The 21358-nt window shown below is 37.4% G+C and overlaps 1 protein-coding gene across 1 annotated transcript in view; it reads left to right on the forward strand.

Moving 5' to 3' along the window:
* Positions 1-1064: 1064 nt before the first annotated feature.
* The window catches only part of Tsen54 (tRNA splicing endonuclease subunit 54), a 48768-nt gene continuing 28474 nt past the window's right edge, over positions 1065-21358 (forward strand). Inside the window, exons 1-5 of the mRNA XM_053776111.2 lie at positions 1065-1240; positions 6975-7133; positions 16596-16743; positions 18042-18204; positions 19575-20632. Of these exons, the coding sequence (XP_053632086.2) occupies positions 1218-1240; positions 6975-7133; positions 16596-16743; positions 18042-18204; positions 19575-20632 (1551 nt within the window). The 5' untranslated portion in view covers positions 1065-1217. The remainder of the gene's footprint in view (positions 1241-6974; positions 7134-16595; positions 16744-18041; positions 18205-19574; positions 20633-21358) is intronic.

Here is a 21358-nt window from a genome sequence, read left to right on the forward strand (position 1 = left end):
ACTCTCTCCGTTCCTTAGATATCAAACTTACTTTTCGCCAGACTTATTAGCACTCTTCGCACTAATCTAGTTCGTACCTCTCCTTCCTCTGTAAATGCTCCTGGTATCTACTCTATTTCTTGTTCCTCTTGTTCTCTTCAGTACTTTAGAGAAACTGGCCGATCTCTTTCTGACAGATTTAGGGAGCACAAAAGTTGTGATAGGCTTGCCAACACCAACAATGTTCTTTTCTGTTATGTCAGAGATCACAGTCATCTTATTGACTGGTCTTCTGCTAAAACTGTCTTCCCTACATCTAACTGTTACAGTCGCCGTCTGGTTGAATCTTCCCTTATACACAACTTTCCTTGTATGAATCTTGATCCTGGCTTTGTCTCTGTTGATGCCTTCCTTTCCCATTACATTGTAAAGTGCTCCAAACTTCAGAACACCCGTGACTTAACCTGATTCTTTTTTCCCCTTTTCTCTTTTCCTTTGGGTTTTCTATCTTCTGCCTTGAGCATATGTTCTTTTATTATTCTCCTTCCCTTCTGTGTTCTGGCTTCTACCCTCTGTGGGCCCCTAGATCCCTGGCAGTGCTCCTCTTTCTTTGTATTTGACTGACTCCACTACTGCTATTACCTCTACCACTACCTCTCTTGCTCCCGTCAATGTTTGCTGGCCTATATATACTCCATACTCTCCTTTCTGTTACTGTGACTTTGTAAATGGTCCAAGTCGGACCGAAACGTCGTCGTAAGCTCCTCTTTTCTATGTTCGGGTTATTTGTATATTGCTTCAGTCACGGTATTGTGCCTTTTTTATTATTTAAGAAAGTCAATATCATACCGAAGCATTTCGGGCAGACTTAACCCTAATACTTTTAGACTACTTAAGTCTAGACAGGTGAAGAGCGGTAGAATACAAACAGTCAATATTTACTTTATTGTTAATATGAGGTAGTACAATTTATGATTTAGGAAAGGTTTAGGCAAGGAATTCTTCCCTAGTTAATTAGGAACTTATTGGTCCCATTTCTCTTTCCAGAGGAAACGTTTTATTTGTAATTCCTGCCAAGATTTGGACAACACATTTTTCCCAGACTCCGGGAACGGCTAAATAATACGAAAACTTTGGTGGTCCTTAACAACCTCAACAACAAGAGAGGTGAGGTTTATCACGTCCTCTCTCAGAAGTTATTGTGTTGAGTGATTGTTATGGCGAGATAGATATTCACAATGACGTCCTCACAGTTTACGAGGTAAGTTAATGGCTAAAGTGCCAATAGAGAATGTACTGCGTTATGATCAGGCAGCAAATGGTAACCAGGGACTAGAGTCCTACAGCAAATGGCTAATAGACATAAGAGACAGCGACCACAGAGACTGTACATACGAGCAATCAATTAATTATTGCCTGATTAGTCTTAAGATAGGCTTAAGTTTGCCCGAAATGCTCTGTAAACAAAGGGGCTTTCAGCATGCACACCTAAATGTCCCTCACCTCTGTACAAACATTGTATCATGCTGCAATAAAGAATATTTAATCTTTAGACAATATTTTATCTCTACACCTTAGGAAAACAAAAGCCATACTCTTTGGCATGAAAAATAAGCTGACCCAATTATATCAGGAGAACTGATAGTGGACAATGCAGTAAAAAAAAAAAGGGAATGCCAGGCTAAACTTCCTCTATAGACAGCCATAGTGTTTACCTATTGAGGCTTGTAGATCCCTGAGTCTATATCATATACAATGTAATGTAGATTATTTTTGTTCGTCATGGTATTTAGCTTTAACAAAAAAAATTAAAGACAGACTATAAATCACCCAGAACAAAATGGAGAGATTCATCCTGGACCTGGATCCAAGAGAGCATGTAGGTCAAGATGATTTACAACAACTGGATTTGCTGAATGTTGAAGGCAGAGTAAAGCAGCTGAAGTTAAATCATGTTTATAAAATTGCTTACAAACGATGTCCAAAATATTTTGCTGCCAAGTTTGTCAAGCCTATGAACCAAAACCAGTATTGCACTGGAGTATACCTGGAGACAGTTTCAGGGGTCAACAGCCCAGTCTGAGACCAGGCCTCATGGTGGATCAGGGTCTGATCAACCAGGCTGTTACTGCTGGCCCGCACACAAACTGATGTATGAACCACAGCCCAGCTGGTCAGGTACTGACTAGGTGCCTGTCCAGTGCCTTCTTGAAGACAGCCAGGAGTCAATTTGTAATCCCCCTTATGTATGCTGGGAGACAGTTAAACAGTGTTGGGCCCCCGACGCTTATTGTGTTGCCTCTCAGTGTACTCGTGGTGTTGCCTCTCAGTGTACTCGTGGCACCCCTGCTTTTCATTGGGGGAATGTTGCATCTCCTGCCAAGTCATTTGGTTTCATAGGGAGTGATTTTCATGTGCAAGTTTGATATTAATCCCTCTAGGATTTTCCAAGTGTATATTATCATGTACCTCTCTTACCTGCATTCCAGGGAATACAAATCAAGGGATTTCAGCCATTCTCAGTAATTTAGGTGCTTTATCGTACTTGTGTGTGTCGTGAAAATTCTTTGTGCACTCTCCAGGTCAGCAATTTCACCTGCCTTGAAGGGGGCGATTAGTGTACAGCAGTATTCCAGCCTAGAGAGAACAAGCAGTTTGAAGAGAATCATTATGGGCTTGGCATCTTTAGTTTTGAAGGTTCTCATTATCTATCCTGTCATTTTCCTAGCAGATGCGGTAGATACATTGTTGTGGTCTTTGAAGGTGAGATCCTGACATTATCACTCCCAGGTCCTTCACATTTTGTTTTTGCTCTCTTGTATGGTTAGAATTTGTTGTATACCCTGATACAGTTTTAATTTCCTCAAGTTTTCTATATCTGAGTACAGCCTCTCCTCACTTAGTGACGTACTTGTTTACCAACAACTTGGACTTACGACAGGCTCTCTGACCAGTATGCATACCTAAATAATGTATATTAGAGCTGATTTCCTCTACGTAGTCTGTTTATTACAATATACATTACACTACTTTATAAACATATAAAATTATACCAGAAATGTTAGAAATAGTCTGTCTCAACTATTGGATCACTACGACAAGGTCCTAAATGCACTAGAAGACAAAAAGAATGCAGATGTAATATATACAGACTTTGCAAAAGCCTTCGACAAGTGTGACCATGGCGTAATAGCGCACAAAATGCGTGCTAAAGGAATAACAGGAAAAGTCGGTCGATGGATCTATAATTTCCTCACTAACAGAACACAGAGAGTAGTCGTCAACAGAGTAAAGTCCGAGGCAGCTACGGTGAAAAGCTCTGTTCCACAAGGCACAGTACTCGCTCCCATCTTGTTCCTCATCCTCATATCCGACATAGACAAGGATGTCAGCCACAGTACCGTGTCTTCCTTTGCAGATGACACCCGAATCTGCATGACAGTGTCTTCCATTTGTGACACTGCAAAGCTCCAGGCGGACATCAACCAAATCTTTCAGTGGGCTGCAGAAAACAATATGAAGTTCAACGATGAGAAATTTCAATTACTCAGATATGGTAAACATGAGGAAATTAAATCTTCATCAGAGTACAAAACAAATTCTGGCCACAAAATAGAGCAAAACACCAATGTCAAAGACCTGGGAGTGATCATGTCGGAGGATCTCACCTTCAAGGACCATAACATTGTATCAATCGCATCTGCTAGAAAAATGACAGGATGGATAATGAGAACCTTCAAAACTAGGGAGGCCAAGCCCATAATGACACTCTTCAGGTCACTTGTTCTATCTAGGCTGGAATATTGCTGCACACTAACAGCACCTTTCAAGGCAGGTGAAATTGCCGACCTAGAAAATGTACAGAGAACTTTCACGGCGCGCATAACGGAGATAAAACACCTCAATTATTGGGAGCGCTTGAGGTTCCTAAACCTGTATTCCCTGGAACGCAGGAGGGAGAGATACATGATTATATACACCTGGAAAATCCTAGAGGGACTAGTACCGAACTTGCACATGAAAATCACTCACTACGAAAGCAAAAGACTTGGCAGACGATGCACCATCCCCCCAATGAAAAGCAGGGTTGTCACTAGCACGTTAAGAGACCATACAATAAGTGTCAGGGGCACAAGACTGTTCAACTGCCTCCCAGCACACATAAGGGGGATTACCAACAGACCCCTGGCAGTCTTCAAGCTGGCACTGGACAAGCACCTAAAGTCAGTTCCGGATCAGCCGGGCTGTGGCTCGTACGTTGGTCTGCGTGCAGCCAGCAGCAACAGCCTGGTTGATCAGGCTCTGATCCACCAGGAGGCCTGGTCACAGACCGGGCCACGGGGGCGTTGACCCCCGGAACTCTCTCCAGGTAAGTGACATTAAAGCAGTATCAGAGATGGTTGACACATACCCACTACCATTATAGTATGCTCCTCACTTAGCGACGAATTCATTTACTGAACTGGAATGGAACTCCATCATTAAGTGAGGAGAGGCTGTAGTTGAAATTTCTCTTTATTGAACTTCATAATGTTTTGAGTGGCCCATTTGAAGATTTGGTTGATGTCCGCTTGGAGTCTTGCGGTGTCTTTGATGGAGGACACCATCATGACAATTCGGGTGTCATCTGCAAAGGAAGACATGGAGCTATGTCTTACATCTCTGTCTATGCCAGATATAAGGATGAGAAATAGGATGGGAGCGAGTACTGTGCTTTGTGGAACAGAGCTTTTCACTGTAGCTGCCTCGGACTTTACTCTGTTTACATTACTCTTTGTGTTCTGTTTGTCAGGATGTTATAGATCCATCTACCAACTTTTCCTGTTATTATTTCATCAGACATTTTGTGCGCTATTACATCGTGGTCGCACTTGTCAAAGGCTTTTGCAATGTTTGTGTATATTACATCTGCATTTTGTTTATCCTTTATAGCACCCAGTGGTCCGGTAGCTGGGACAGGCAGGAGCGACCTGCTCTAAACCCATGCTTCCCTGGGTTGTGTAATTGATGGGTATCTAGGTGGTTGGCGATCCTGCTTCTTAGAACCTTATAGGAAGTAAACGCCTACAGTCGGCGGTCAGGCCTCACCGTGTTTATTATACAGCACTAAAGGAGTGAAATAGATTGCCTTCACATGTCAAAGCCTGTCATATAATGAGCCAGTTCATTAAGAGAGCTAAAAGGTTCCTAATAAATGAAGCTACAGAAAAGGAGTGATTTCTTGTATAGGTAACATTCATGTACTTAATATTGTAAGCTGATTTTCTCTATTTAATATCCACATAAATAACTCAGTTTGCCTTATTCCTATTGTACCTCTTTTTACTGTAACTGATTTCCATGTACTTTTATTACTTAGGTGTTTTAATTTTTAAGGTTATAATTATGATTGTTTTCTTCTGTATCTTATAGCTAAGCTTGAAATAATAAGATATAAGGACCCCAGTGGAAATAAGTCACTTTCTCTGACTTTTTTTTGGGTTATCCTGCTAGGTAATTTACACATGTTAATTGTGATAATTGTAAGCACCTAAACTTGCATACTTGTCATGGCAGAAATAAGTCACAATTTTTGACTTGGGTTATCCTAGGTTAATGTACACATAAGTAACTAATATAAAAACATTAGAGTAGACAAGCACTGCTGTAGGCTTGCTGGCCCTTGCTTGGCAGATCCTTCTCAAATGTAACCCTTCTTACATGTATTTGTCTAGCTTATTTTGAAAGCTGCCCAGATTACCTAAAACCTGTTGTCACTCAACATAAATCATCTGTTTTGATAATCATCCAGTCAAGTTCAAAAAATCAGTTTACTCAACATACAACACATCCGCACTTCTACTGTCATTTTAACTCGTGAAATCGTTATAACACGACTCACTCACCATGGGTTCAAATCCCACTCGTTCCATGGTTTACTGTCATTTTATATACACAGGACTTTTAGAACCAACTTCAACCCAGCACTCTAGCACTTCTGAAGGGCTGCAACAGAACAGATGGAGACAATACTAGATATAAGTACGTACAGTAAGTCCTCACTCCTCAGGTGACAAAAGATTGGATATAAGATTGGAGGGAGAGAGTATGGAGAAGGTGAATGTATTCAGATATTTAGGAGTGGATGTGTCAGCAGATGGGTCTTTGAAAGATGTGGTGAATCAGAGAATTAATGAGGTAAAAAAGGCGAGTTGTGCACTTAGAAGTCTGTGGAGACAGGAACTTTGTCCATGGAAGCAAAGAGGGGAATGTATGAGAGTATAGTTATACCAATGCTCTTGTACGGGTGTGAAGCATGGGTGGTGAATGTTACATCAAGGAGAAGGCTGGAGGCAATGGAGATGTCATGTCTGAGGGCAATTTGTGGTGTGAATATAATGCAGAGAATCTGCAGTTTAGAAATTAAAAGGTGTGGGTTTACTAACAGTATCATCCAGAAGGTTGAGAAGGGGTTGTTGAGATGGTTCGGACATTTAGAGAGGATGGAACGAAATAGAATGACCTGGAGAGCATATAAATCTGTAGTGGAAGGAAGATAGGGTAGGGGGTTGGCCTAGGATATGTTGGAGGGAAGGGGTGAAGGAGGTTTTGTGTGCTTGGACTTCCAGCAAGCATGTGTGAACATGTTAGATAGGAGCGAGTTGAGACAAGTAGTTTTTAGGACTTGACATGCTGTTGGAGTGTGAGCAAGGTAACACTTATGAAAGGATTCAGGGAACCCGGCAGGCTAGACATGAATCCTGGAGGTGGGAAGTACAGTGCCTGCACTCTGAAGGAGGGGTGTTGATAAGTTGCAGTTTTATAACTAGTATAAGCACGGCTCTAGCAAGACAGTGATGGAGCAAATAATGATGAAGGTGTTTCTTCTTTTCCGGGTCACCTTGCCTTGGTGGGAAGCAGCCGATGTTTTAAAAATAAAAATTATATACAATATACAACACTCATTAATTTATTATTTTTTCAAGTGCATGTACACTGTACTGTATATCTTTCAGTGGTAAGGAATTACTCAGTGCACGGAGTCGTGATCAGACCTTGCCTGTGATGGGAGAGAAGCTGACAGAAGCCAGTGGTTCAGAGTTTGAAAATAATCAGGCTGCATCTCGACTTTCTGAACATCACAAGTTACTGGCAGAACCAAAGTTTACCAGAAGGTAAAGACTGTATGATATTCTATTTTACTGAGTTGATTTAGCCTTAGTTTACTTGTGGAAAAATGCTTCATTATCTTAGGTACAGTACATGTATTTAGAAACTTTTTTGACTTTAATGACATAAGTTGCAAATCAGCAGTTTACTGCAAAATGTCTGTACATTGTATGTTGCACTTGAGCTGCTGCCACCTGGCACCCAGTGTGAAATGTATCACATCACCAAGACCCTGCATTTTTTTTTTATGTTATCATACATTTTACTATAAATAATGTAAGAAATGAATACTATAATGTATAGACAGGTGATATAATATCTGTTGCATATTAACCCTTTCAGGGTCGAGAGGCCCTCTCCTAAACTTGTTCTCAGGGTCGAAAATTTTTCAGAAAAAATAAAATATTTTTTCTCATGAGGAGATAGAGAATCGTTTCCCGGTCATAATGACACCAAAAGTATGAAATTTGATGGAACACTTACAGAATTATGCTCTCGCGAAGTTAGCGGTCTCACCGATGTTTACGCATCGGCGATTCTGCCCACTTTGAGTCCTATTTTTGGCCAATTCCTGTGTACTAGTCGACAAAAATCATATTTATTTCGCTAGAACTCCATTTTTTCTATCAAATGAGTACAAGAAACCACCCATTTATTGATTTCAACAATCCAATAAAGTGGTCAGAAATTAGCAATTTTGCTAATTTCACACAAATTTCAAAAGATGCCAATTTCCAAATAGGGTCCACAATAAACAGGACAGACATTCCTGGCACTAAAATAACATTTCCTCTGTTCATTAGTCACGTCCCCAGGCCCCTCTTACATTTCTTTTGCTTTCTACTTTGAATATTTATTCTCACAAAAAATAGAAGATTTACTGTTATGCATTAGTGTAGAAATGGTTTAAATAGTATCAGTGCACTTGTGAAAGAATATTAGACTCACCAGTTGATGTGTATTGGACGCGTGGCATGATTTGTTTACTTTTGAACTTGGCAAAAATCAAACATTTTTGCTACTTTGAGCTCAATTTCAAGGTACTTTTCATTGTGAAACCAATCAAATCATCTCAGTTTCTGTAATATGTCTTCCATTCTATAAAATGAGACCAGAAAAACTAGAATACAACCACAAATACCATACGAAAATACAGTGCAAAGTCGCTGTTTTAAACCAAAAACATGGTCAGAGTTTTTTTTTTTCTCATTATGCACTGTGTGCTGCAGGATTTTTTTTTATACTGTGCACACTTACCACATAGACTCATTCTTTCATATGTAAGCCTACCAACTTTCTCTCGCTAGATTTGAAGGCACTAGAATTTAGGCGTACTAGTACGTCAATAACCCTGGTGTGTAAGCCGTACTAGTACATCAGAAACTCTGAAAGAGTTAAATATATACAGTGCTGCACAATGTACAGTATTTATAATACTAAAGCGAAATGCTAATTTATTTACCTTAGCGGAGAAAAATAATGATTTATTACTGAATAAACTTTTATTTTTATGTTGTTCATATGCTTGCTCATTGACAGTTGAATAGCATATATACTATGAAGACTTTTCTAGACACTATTCAGTATTGGATTTGCATTTTCAGTTGCATTTATGAAAAATGTACTGTGTAGAGGAGCTCAGTTGATAGAACAGAAGGTATGCAAATGAAATTGCTAAGAATTTGGTTGAATGGAGTAAGGAATTGCCTTAAAATAGGACTCAAAGTAGGTGAAATTGCCAATGTGTAAATTGCATCCGGACTGCTAGCTTTGTCTTCATAATTCCATAAGTTTTACATCAGAAAAATATTCTCTACTATTTCAGAAGATTTTTTTTAAAGTGGACACTGAGAGCAATATTAATTTCATGGGTCTGGACAGTGAAAGGGTTAACCCTTTCAGTGTTGGTCCCATAATACTACACCAAAATTCCAGGTGGAAGAAAGCTGTTAGGCCTACATATGAAAGAATGGGTCTACATGGTCAGTGTGCGCAGTATAAAAAAAAATCCTGCAGCACACAGTGCATAATGAGAAAAAAAACTCCGATAATGTTTTTGGTTTAACCCTTTCAGGGTCCGTGCCGTAGATCTACGGCTTTTCGTTCAGGGTCCAAACCGTAGATCTACACCATGAGCTCCCCTCAAAGAAGGTTCCTTGAAGTTGGTGAGGGGCTCTTGATTTAGGGAATTGGATCTGTGCTCCAGTTCCCCAAATTAAGCCTGAATGCCTTCCACATCCCCCCCCCCAGGCGCTGTATAATCCTCCGGGTTTAGCGCTTCCCCTTTGATTATAATAATAATAATACACCATGAGCTCAGCTCACTCTGATAAGCTGTGAGTGGTAAATTTGGGCCTAGATATGAGGGAATACATCTATGTGGTATGTGTGCAGCACATAAAACAAATCCTGCAGCACTCAATTCAATTCTCTATAAAGATTACAATGTTGAATTTACAGAATTTGGTTGTTGTGTGGTTTACATGTAATTAAATAATGATTACAGAGTGTACCACTAGAACGCCTAGCATGGCTAGGCATTTCGGGCAGACTTAATTTAATTCATTATTTTAAAATATTACAAATTATGAGGTAAGTTGGTATTATGGCTAAGTGACTAAATATTAGTTTGTGAGTTTAGCAATGTGAATGCTTTTGTTTTGGCACAGTACATAGTTTCAGTATTGGAGTATCATAGGATTCATTATTTTAAGATTGAGATTAATATTTCTGTTTATGGTCAAATGGGTGAGTAGTGAGTGTAAGTGTGAACCACCAGGTGGTTACCTGGAGTTTACCTGGAGAGAGTTCCGGGGGTCAACGCCCCCGCGGCCCGGTCTGAGTTAGTTGATGGGGTTTATCAGGGAGATAAGATGTTTTCTAATGGTAGTTTTGAAGGTGATGAATGTGTCTGCAGTTCTAGAGTTCTCAGGTAGGGTGTTCCAGATTTTAGGGCCTTTGACATACATTGAATTTTTGTAAAGGTTTAGTCGGACATGGGGAATGTCGTAGAGATGTTTGTGTCTGGTGTTATGCCTGTGGGTTCTGTCACAACTATCAAGAAAGCGTTTTAGGTCAAGGTTGATATTGGAGTTTAAGGACCTGTAGATGTAGATTGCACAGTAGTAAGTGTGGATGTACTGAACAGGGAGTAAGTTTAGATCTATGAAGAGTGGGGGGGGGTGTTGCCAGGGATGGGATTTAGTGATTATTCTTACTGCAGCTTTTTGTTGGGTTATTATTGGCTTTAGGTGTGTTGCTGCAGTTGATCCCCAAGCACAAATAGCATAGGTGAGGTATGGATAAATAAGTGAGTGGTATAGTGTGAGAAGGGCATTTTGCGGCACGTAGTATCGTATCTTGGAGAGGATCCCAACTGTTTTGGATACTTTTTTGGTTATGTGTTGGATATGAGTGCTGAAATTCAGGTTGTTGTCAAGGTATAGGCCTAGGAATTTGCCCTCATTATGTCTGGTAATTAGAGTGTTGTCGATCTTAATGTTAATTTGTGCATCTCCTGCTCTGCTACCAAACATAATATAGTAGGTTTTGTCAGTGTTAAGCGTAAGTTTATTGGCTGTCATCCAAGTCGATATTTTGATCAGCTCCTCGTTAACAATGGTGTTGAGGGTGGCAAGATTAGGGTGAGAGATGACATAAGTCGTGTCGTCAGCAAAGAGAATGGGTTTCAGGTGTTGGGATACGTTTGGAAGATCATTGATGTATATGAGAAAGAGCAGGGGACCAAGGACACTTCCCTGCGGAACTCCAGTATCAAGTGGCTGTGTTGTTGATGCTGTGTCTTTAATGGTAACATACTGATACCTATTAGTAAGGTAAGATTTGAAATAAGCAAGCGCATGGCCTCTTATACCGTAATGGTCAAGTTTGTGGAGTAGGATGTCGTGGTCTACTGTGTCAAAAGCTTTTCTTAGGTCAATAAAAATTCCTAGTGGATATTCCTTATTTTCCAATGCTGTGTAAAGCGATCTAGCATTTTTATGATTGCATCATTAGTGCTTTTATTTTTCCTAAATCCAAATTGGCAGGGGTTGAGTATGTTTTGTGCTGTTATAAATGAATATAGTCTCCTGTGCACGAGTTTCTCAAAGATTTTGGATAGCAATGGTAAGTTTGATGTTGGCCTATAGTTGCTTAAGTCTGTAGGGTCACCACCTTTATGTATTGGTGTAACCCTTGCCATCTTGAGTAGTTTTGGGAAGGTGCTAGTTTCTAGTGACTTGTTAAAAAGTAATGAAATAGCATGCGAAAGGATATGGGCCGCTCGCTTGTACAGTAATGGTGGGACATTAGACAGATTTCCTGAGTTGTTTTTAAGTGACTTTATAATCTCGGTGACTTCCGAGGGCTCAGTTGGTGCAAGATAGAAGGAATTTGGGAAATTCCCATCTAGGTAGTCCCCGGCATGGGCATTAGTATGTGGGATTTTATTGGCGAGATTAGATCCTATGGTTGAGAAGAAGTCGTTTATCTTGTTAGCTGTGTCAGTGGGATGTAGTGGTGTTTCATTAGGTTTAGTTAGGACAATATTCTTGTTTTTTTTCAGTTTGTGGGTCCCTAGACTCTGAGAGAGTGTTTTCCAGGTCTTTTTTATATCTCCTCTAGTGTCTGTGAATCTACTGGAGTAGTATAGTTGTTTGGCTTTCTTTATTACTTTGGTGAGAACTGATGAATAGTGTTTAAGAATATCTTTGTGTATTAAGCCCTGTCTATATTGCTTTTCATATTGGTGTTTCTTGTCAATGGATTTCAGAATGGTGCTGGTTAGCCATGGGCAACCAAGCCGTTTGTTTGTAATCTGTTTCGTTTTTATAGGACAATGTTTGTTGTATAGTCTAAGTAATTTGTTAAGAAAAATGTCTGTCCAGTCATCAATACCATTGGCCTTGGAGAATTCTGTAGGCCAGTCAACAATCTCTAGGTCAGTTGTGAACTTCCTTATTGAGGCCTCGTCATGGAGTCTAAATGAGACTTTGTTGTATTCAAGTGGTGGTTTATTAATGTTTGTCAGGAGGAAGGTAGGGTAGTGGTCTGTAGTGCTATCTGTGATTATCCCTGATTTAAGGGGGGCTAGTATATTGGTCCATATGTGGTCTATTATGGTTGCACTTGTCTCAGTGAGCCTGGTTGGTTTAGTTATTGTTGGTATGAGAAGTGTGTTGTTCATATTGTTGATGAAATCAGTTACAGGCTGATCATCTAGTAAGCCAAGGTTGATGTTGAAGTCTCCAGCTAAGAGAAGGTGGTGCTTATTCATTTGTCTGTTTGTTATTAGTGACTTTAATTTCTCACTGAAATTTGGGATGTTTGTGTGAGGTATCCGGTAAATGGCACCGATTGTTATAGGTGTCTTAAGGTTTTTTACAGTAAAATTAGCAAAAATGTATTCCCCATATTCATCACTAAAGCAAGTGGTGCTAATACAAGATAATTGGTTAGAGTAATAGATTGCAATACCACCCCCAACTTGGTTTGGTCTGCAGTTGTGAATTGCTGTGTATCCTGGTAGAGGGTAGATATCTATTGTGTCCTGCTTAAGCCAGGTCTCAGTAAGAATAATGCAGGAGAAGGGTGTCTTTAGTGATTCAAGGAGTGCCAGGAGGTCATCATAGTGTTTGCTTAAGGACCTGATGTTGTAGTTAAGTACTGATAGGCTTTTAGCATTGTTTAGGATAGTGCTGGCTTGTGATGCTGTGTAATAAAGGCAGTTACTTTCCAATAGGTTTTGATTGGGTGTCAGATTATGGAGGTTTAGATCAGGGTCAACGTGATCAATCATCTTCTAGGTTTAAATTATGGTTATTTATATCCTGAGTTATGTGTTGAGTTCTAGTACTGATATCTGTAGTGGTGGGAAGCTTGGATAAGTATATAGCTAGAGTATTTTGGTCATATAAAGTATAGTCACTACTACTCTCACATAATGAGAAAAAAACTAAGACTGTGTTTTTTCGTATGTTTTTTATAGTTGTATTTGCGATTTCTTGGTCTCATTTGATAGAATGGAAGACATATTACAGAAATAGAGATGATTTTTATTGGTTTTAGCAATGGAAATGGCTTGAAACTGAGCTCAAAGTAGCGGAAATGTTAAAATTTTTTGCCAATGTTCAAGAGTAAACAAACGACCTCACACTTGGGTCTAATATACATTCACAAATGTGGTGATGATATTTATGCAATTATTACAATATTGCATAACAGTAAATCTTCTGTTTTTTGGTTTGAATAAAAATTCATTATGTTAATAAAAAATAAAAATGGAATTCATTTGTAAAGCCTCAAAACGTAACTAATGAACAGAGGAAATGTTAGTTTAGTGCCAGGAATACCTACATTGTTTATTCTGTACCCTATTTTGAAATTGGAATATTTTGAACTTTGTGTTAAATTGGCCAAATTACCAACTTCTGATCACTTTATTTTGTAGTTGAAACAGTTGACTTGGCAATTTCTTGTGCTCAATCGATAGAATAGAAGTAATACTAGTGAAATAGCTAAGAATTTGGTCGACTGGAATAATGTAATTGGCCTAAAATGGGAGTCAAAGTCGGCAAAATCGCCGGTTCGTTAATATCACTTACACATCAAAATTCGCGAGAGGATAATTTCAGCAATTTTCCATCAAATTTCGTACTTTTTGTTTTATTACCTTCAGAATAAGATTCTCTACCATTTCATAAGAAAAAATAACAAAAATTTTTTTGGAAAATTCTTGGACCCTGGTGCGCACTTTGAAATTTGGCCTCTGGACCCTGAAAGGGTTAAAACAGCGCCTTTGTGGTGTTTTTCGTATGGTATTTATGGTTGTATTCTTACTTTCTTGGTCTCATTTGATAGATTGGAAAATATATTATGGAAATGGAGATGATTTTGATTGGTTTCATGATGAAAAGTACCTTGAAACTGAGCTCAAAGTAGCGGAAATTTTTTATTTTTGCCGATGTTCAAGAGTAAATAAGTGATGTCACTGTCTAATACATGTCTAACTGGTCAGTCTAATACAGTCATGAATGGGTTGACATTATTTATACATACAATTATTATAATAATGCAGTAGTCTGCATAACAGTAAATCTTCTGTTGTTTGTGAGAATAAAAATTCAAAATGGAAAGCAAGAGTAATATAAGAGGGGCTTGGAGCCATGACTAATGAACAGAGAAAATGTTATTTTAATGCCAGGAATGTCTGCCTTGTTTATTCTGGACACTATTTTGAAATTGCATCTTGTACTCAATCGATAGAACAAATGGAGTTCTAGCGAAATAGCTATGATTTTAGTCGACTGGAACAATGGAATTGGCTGAAAATAGGGCTCAAATTGGGCAAAATCACCAGTGCGTAAATATCACCGAGATTGCTAACTTTGTGAGAGTGTAATTTTGTAAGTTTTCCATCAAATTTCGTACCTTTGGTGTCATTACCATTGGGAAAAGATTATCTTGAATTTCATATTTTTTTTTTTTGACACAGTGAGTTAAGGATCAGGGGTCTCGACACTGAAAGGGTTAAATTCAAAATTGTCCTTTATTGTTATGGCCCATGGTAAATTAATTTTGGATTTAACGGACATTGTCCGTTCAGTTAGAATTGGCCATTATTGCTGCATTCTGTTGAGTTAATGGATTTTTTGAATTTAACAGAATAGACTAGTTGGGGGTATCAGGTAGCTAGTAATGGCACTTGTGATGGATAAAGGAAAGATTGTTTTGCAGTGAGTGTAACAATAATAAATAATTCTGTAACCAAAGGACTTTTTCCATTAGTATTTCCAAATCTGTTGACCCAGCAGATTTTGTTCCATATTTCCAAAATCTGTTAAATGAAGGGTTTACTGTTTATCAAGTATTGTCTTTGTCAGGATCATGGATAATAAAACTCTTATCATTCAGATTTAATAAGCTGTTTGCTTTAATGACACACCCTATAGTATAGTATGCATAAATTTTTAAGGAAATATAAGTGAAGATGTGAAAAACCTTACAAAATGAGTGGTGCCAGAGCTTATTTGAACACTCGATTTTTTTTTTTTTTTTGAAACTAATGAGATGTTGATGAATTACATAGGAAAGGGTTAACTGAAATCTGGGAAATAAATTAGTACTGTATTGGCATCCTCACTGGGGACAAAGTATAGTACTCAACATGGTTTTAACACTTGTAAGTTTTACTTATTGTATTACTATTAATTTCTGGCTTTTGTTTTCAGAAGAAATCTTGAAAATGTCTGTATTGACTAAAGTTTGCATCACCTTCATACTTTCATAAAACAAATGTACATATTGTAATTGTGCTGTGTAACTTAGTGGCTGTTTAGAGAATCATTTTGTATAAATAACAAAAAAAAAAAAGACAAGATACCGTAACTGGAACAATACACAAATAACCCGCACATAAGAGAGAGGAGCTTATGACAACATTTCGGTCCAACTTGGACCATTTACAAACTCATTTGTATAACACTGTTAGGCCTTCCTTCTGGATGGAGAAATAATATATACAGTACCAATAAGCTGAATTTCACTAAGTTTACTTCACACTTTCCTGCCAACCACATTATGTGGTGGATCTCATTTTGAAAGTGAAACTCTAGGAAGTTTTATGCTTTAGCCAATTTTCTGAAAATTTAGTCTTTTTCTTTTTTGGGGGGGAGGGGATGCTATGCACATTAGTATATCAGTTTAGGATTCAGCATGAAGATACTTTAGGCAAAGTTTTGTACTGTAAACCTCATAAATATTATGGTAAGTTTTTATTTAGACAACTGTAGTATAAATTTGTACTGTACAATGGATCTGAGGTTACAGTGATGTTGTATGTATACATAGTATGTACATTAATACAGATTATTGTTATTAGTATTAGTATTATTATCATGGGGGAGCTCTAAACCAAGAGGGATTATACAGCAGCTGTGAGAGAGGCAGGGTGATGGAAAGTATTCGGGCTCAGTGCAGGGAATTGGAGCATGGATCCAATTCCCTAGATCAAGAGTCCCTCACCAGTGTCGAGGAACCTCCCTTGAGGGGACAGTAATACAGAATGTACACAAATAACCTGCACATAGGAGAGAGAGACTTACAACAACATTTCGGTCTAACTTGGACCATTTACAAAGCTTACATCATGATAAGCTGCTCTCTCCTATGTGCAGGTTATTTGTGTTTCGTTCCAGTCACAATATTGTGCCTTTTTGTTCTTTTCAATACAGAATGCAGATTTAACATAGGATAACTTAACAAAGCCAAGCACGCTGACTTATATTCATTGGGGTCAGTCTTCAAAGTTTTTAGAAGTACAATACAGAATTAATATTGTTTTTTAATCTGTACCTGAGTGTTTGGATTTGAGGAGGAAAATATTAATGTACAATAATTCAAAGTCTTGTTTAAGATGTATTTTTTTAAATCACTTAAATCACTAATGAAACTCTCTTATATGACAGAGACCAGTTGGCCATTGGGGAATGGTTGGCAGAGTCAAGAATGGTTCGAGTTGCTCATGAAACTGGCAAATTTTGGCAGTACATGGGAGCAGAGACTGATATAGGCAAGTGCCTGTATCCTGAGGAAGCATTGTATCTCATCGATACAGTAAGTTTATTGATCACTTCTTTGCACGGTGCTCGCCTTTTCAGGAGTGAGCTGTGAGAGTAATTGTCAGTTTCGTAACTTATTTTTTACAAAATATAGGTACCATAGGAAATGACAGAGCAGATTAAATAAAAGCAAAAAGCGAAAATATAACTCTAGAAGAAATAAAAGATACTGTATTAGGAATAGGTCAGGAAGTAAATCACTTGATATCGCTCTTGTGGTGAGCAGTAGCAGGAAGAGAGGTGATGGGTATGTGAGGGGTGAAAATAATAATATTAGGCATATTAGCTACTAAAATGTGGAAAGTAAGATTTCTGATGGAATGGTGAGAGAGAACATAACTCTGCATTGAACATGAGTTTGAAAATTTCTATTGCTTTGCAGATCAAGAATAAGAGAATATCAAACAAAAAAGTTTTTGTAATTTTCAGTTCGAGAAATGGCTTTACATTAAACAAAATAATGTTTGCATTTAAAGTGAATGGTTTGTAAATAGTTAATTTTAGCTACAGCAAAATAAAATTATCTTTGAAATTAGTAATCATTTCTAGATTAAGGTTAAAACAAGACTAGGGTATGTTGCTACACTTATTGTAAAACCTTTTCACTGTCCGTCACATGGATACATAAGCTGAGAGTGGTAAATTTTGGCCTAGATATGAGAAAATGGGTCTCTGTGGTGAGTGTGCACAGTATAAAAAAAAAAATCCTGCTCCATGAGGTGCATGATGAGAAAAGGAAAACTCTTACCTCATGTTTAGTTTAAAATAATGACTCTGGGACTGATATGTGTCCACAAAATAAATGTGGGTTAATTCTGTATTAGCCCACTGACTGCATCATAAGATTCATATTTTCACCTTTGCACAGAAATTCATATTCTTCAGTGAAGAACATTTTTAGAGGGATGTGAATTAAAGTCAAATATTCCCCTTAATGATAAAAAAAAATAGTTCAACTTTTAATTGAATAACCGGGTCAGAGGATTAGAAACAGTATCTCACAAAATAAATTAACATTTTTATTTGTTGCAAGACAGCTCAAAATAATGCTCATGGCAGGATCTACAGTAAAATTTATTACAGAATTATTGACTTGAATTTAGTTTATGCTGTCAATCTCTAGGCAGATTAGTTTTTTGACCCTTGAAATTATTAACTGTTTGAAGTCTGATGCATTTTGCGCTTATTTCTGTTCTCATATACATTCATTTAAAATTCAGAATAGTTTTTCTTCTAAATTGTTCACTGTGTATTGCAAGGAAGGATTGAATACACAATATTTAAAATCACCAGGGTGAGTTGGAGGTGCAATTTGGAGGTATTCCATTGAGCGTACAACAAGCTCAAATGATTATGCTGCAAGATCCTCACCATTTAGATCAGTACTATGTATATGCTCATCTTTCACGCTGTGGTTGCAAAGTGGTTCGTCATCAGACCCATCTTGTATTTTCACGTAAGTATTCTTATAATGGGTATAACTTGTTTAACTGCTTGTGTGGCAAGTGACATTTTATTTCTCCTTATGTGTGGCAAAATTTTGAAAACTAATTAATTTTTCTTACATTTTGAAAATGCATACTTTTTCTAAATGCAGTAGAACTATAAAAACAAAATTAATAGGACAAAAACTTGCAGTTTTATAGTGTATTGAAGCTGGCTAAAATGATCACATGTTGGCAACATCTGTGTAAATGTGCATATTGGTATTTTTGTTTTCTCATTTATTTACATTATATGATAGTTTTGCAATTTTTTATTTTCAATATTTAACACTTTGACTCATGTCATGTAAGCTAGTTTCCATTGTATAACATTATCCCCAATGGCTCAACACCAAAATCCAGCTGTGTCACAAATATCTAGATTAAAAATGCAGTCTATAATGATGATTTCTAGGACTTAAGTATTTTGAATAACAAGAAAGATGCAGGGGAGGGGGAACTAAGGAATAAGGATGTTAAGAGTTTTATGATGAACAAAACACATCCACCAGATTTGCAGAAGAAAGTCATAGATATAGCACATAGATGGTTTGAATATGTCGAGAGCAGGCATGGGATGATACCAGAATTTTGCCGACACCCCCTGATACTGAAATTTAGACTGATGCTGATACCATCAAAACGAATCAGTACCCACTGGTATCAATACTTTGACACACCTCTAGCCAAGACAGTGATTTATGTAGTGTTGATAGGAAGAATATACAGAAAATAATTTTCAGAATAGGTGAGAAAATATATTGCAAAAAAAATGGTATCAATCTTAAGGAGTGTATGGTGTTGTGTAAGGATAGAAATAAATCCAGGAGAAATTTCACCCTTAATAGTGTAATACCAGAAAAATTGTATACAGGAGGGCCCCACTTTGCAGCTCTTCATTTTACAGCATTTCTCTAATGCAGCAGTTTTCAATTATACCCATTTTTCCTTTATTCAGACTTTCTTCAGTAAATATATTCACCACTCGCTACAAGCTAAGAATGAAAATGTTTTAAGGTAAATAATGTGTGTACTGTATATGCATTTCATAGCCTTAGCTGTATTGTTCACTTAATATATGATAGTGTAAACATGTTATCAGTAAAAAAAAAGCCATGTTTTACTTTACATTAATTTTCACTGTAGACCAGTAGTCCAGAACCTAACCTGTTGTATAAGTGGAGCCTTCCTGCACTGTAAATTATATAAGTGAGACTTCACTAGTCATTCTACACTGAAGTGGAAGATAATGTTTTGGATGTAGATAGATAGATATTACTGATTCAGTGCAGTAAATGTTAATTTGAGTTAAGTTTTGTTAATATATTTTTGTACTTTTCAGGCTATGAAAAACAAATCAGATTAGATAAACATCAGCTTAGTAAAAAGGGACCAAAATTGAATTTGAAAGTTAAAGAGAGTTCAAATAATAATCAGAAGAATGTAAAGCTAGATGGAACAAAAGAAGAGTTTCTGGATGATGCTATGAAAGTATTTTATGCAACCCTGGGAAAAACTGCAGAAAATTCTTGCAGGTTAGAGAAGAATGAAGTTGTGAATTTATCTGATACAGAAAAACTAACATCTGGCAGGAAGAAAAGAAGTTTTGAGGATAAAGAAAAACACAAACATGAAGAGGAATTCAGTCCATATGAGAAGAAACGCAGGGAATTATTAGATATGTTACCAACTATGTTTAGGGAAAAAGTTAAAATTGTTCATGTTGAGCAAAAAGAATTACTTCCTGCAAACAGCATTCCACACAAAGAGCTATATGAAATTAATTTAGAAGGTCTCAATTATTATAGCTTGTATGATGATACCCCACACAGATGGCAAAACAACTCTGAAAAAAAATTTAATAATTGGAAAAGAAAAAGAAATTGGGGTGAGGAAAGATGGAAAAAACCTAATATGCATTCCTGGCAACCCCATGATAATGTATCACACTCAAGGAATTGGCAACAAGATTGTGACAATTTCAGATCACAGTGGGAGAGAGAGAGCTGGAAAAATAAAAAGATTAGGAATAATGATAATTATGAAAGAGAGGGGCAGTGGGATAACAGTGAAGATAAGGGTATAATGAATAGGCATGATAGAGATTATGGAAGGGAAAGTCAAAAATTTGGCCACTATGAAAGAAGAGAACAACAGTGGCAACAAAGTGATAATTGGAGGGCATGTCCATCTTGCTATGATGATTGCCAGGGGAATGTATGCCATAGAAATGTGCAGTCAGGTTGTCAGGATGCTTTCTACCATGTTGGTTCTAATGAAAAAGGCTATAATGGTCCCAATGAATGTGTCATTGATTATACCAAAACTCCAGAATGGAAAACCAGGAGACGCAGGTGGAAGAAAAATGAAGTGCCCCTCTATCCAAGCTACATGGTTAGGGTAAGTTGACTATTGGATGAATTTTATTTTCTCTATGTTGGAGGTGCCTTGATGCTGGTGAAGGGCTCTTGGGTCAAGAAATTAGAGGTATCTTTCCTTTATTGGATCAAACATTATTCCCTATTCCCCAAGTGCAGTTTGACCCTTACAGGTTTATTGCATCTCCATGAATATAATGATAAATGTTATAGACATCACAACCACCTTTAGTTACTGGGCCAATAATCATATAATTAAAAATTAAGTTAGTATCCTTTTTATGATTTTTTTCCTGTATTTGATACTTAACCATAGGTTGGGTGACATAATTAGATAAGTATAGTACTGTACTTTATATAACCTGATAAATTAATATGCATAAAGTTTGTGTTGTTCATAAAGGTTTGTACAAATGAAATTCCTTAAATACATACTGTACATGTGTTGTCATTAATATTGGCAGTATAAACAAAAACATAACAAATATACACCAGTAAGAAGTAAGCAAAAATAAAATTTTTGCTTTTATTCTGAGCACCTCTGCAAAAACAGTGATAATGTGCAAGTGTGGTGAAAGTGTTGAATGATGATGAAAGTATTTTCTTTTTGGGGATTTTCTTTCTTTTTTGGGTCACCCTGCCTCGGTGGGAGACGGCCGACTTGTTGAAAAAAAAAAAAAATATATACTTCAATGTAAACACTTGATCTACTCATCCCCTACCCACTCTGAAGCCTCCTTGCTCATCC

This window comes from Cherax quadricarinatus, chromosome 19, assembly GCF_038502225.1.
Source record: "Cherax quadricarinatus isolate ZL_2023a chromosome 19, ASM3850222v1, whole genome shotgun sequence".
Classification (NCBI taxonomy): Eukaryota; Metazoa; Arthropoda; class Malacostraca; order Decapoda; family Parastacidae; genus Cherax; species Cherax quadricarinatus.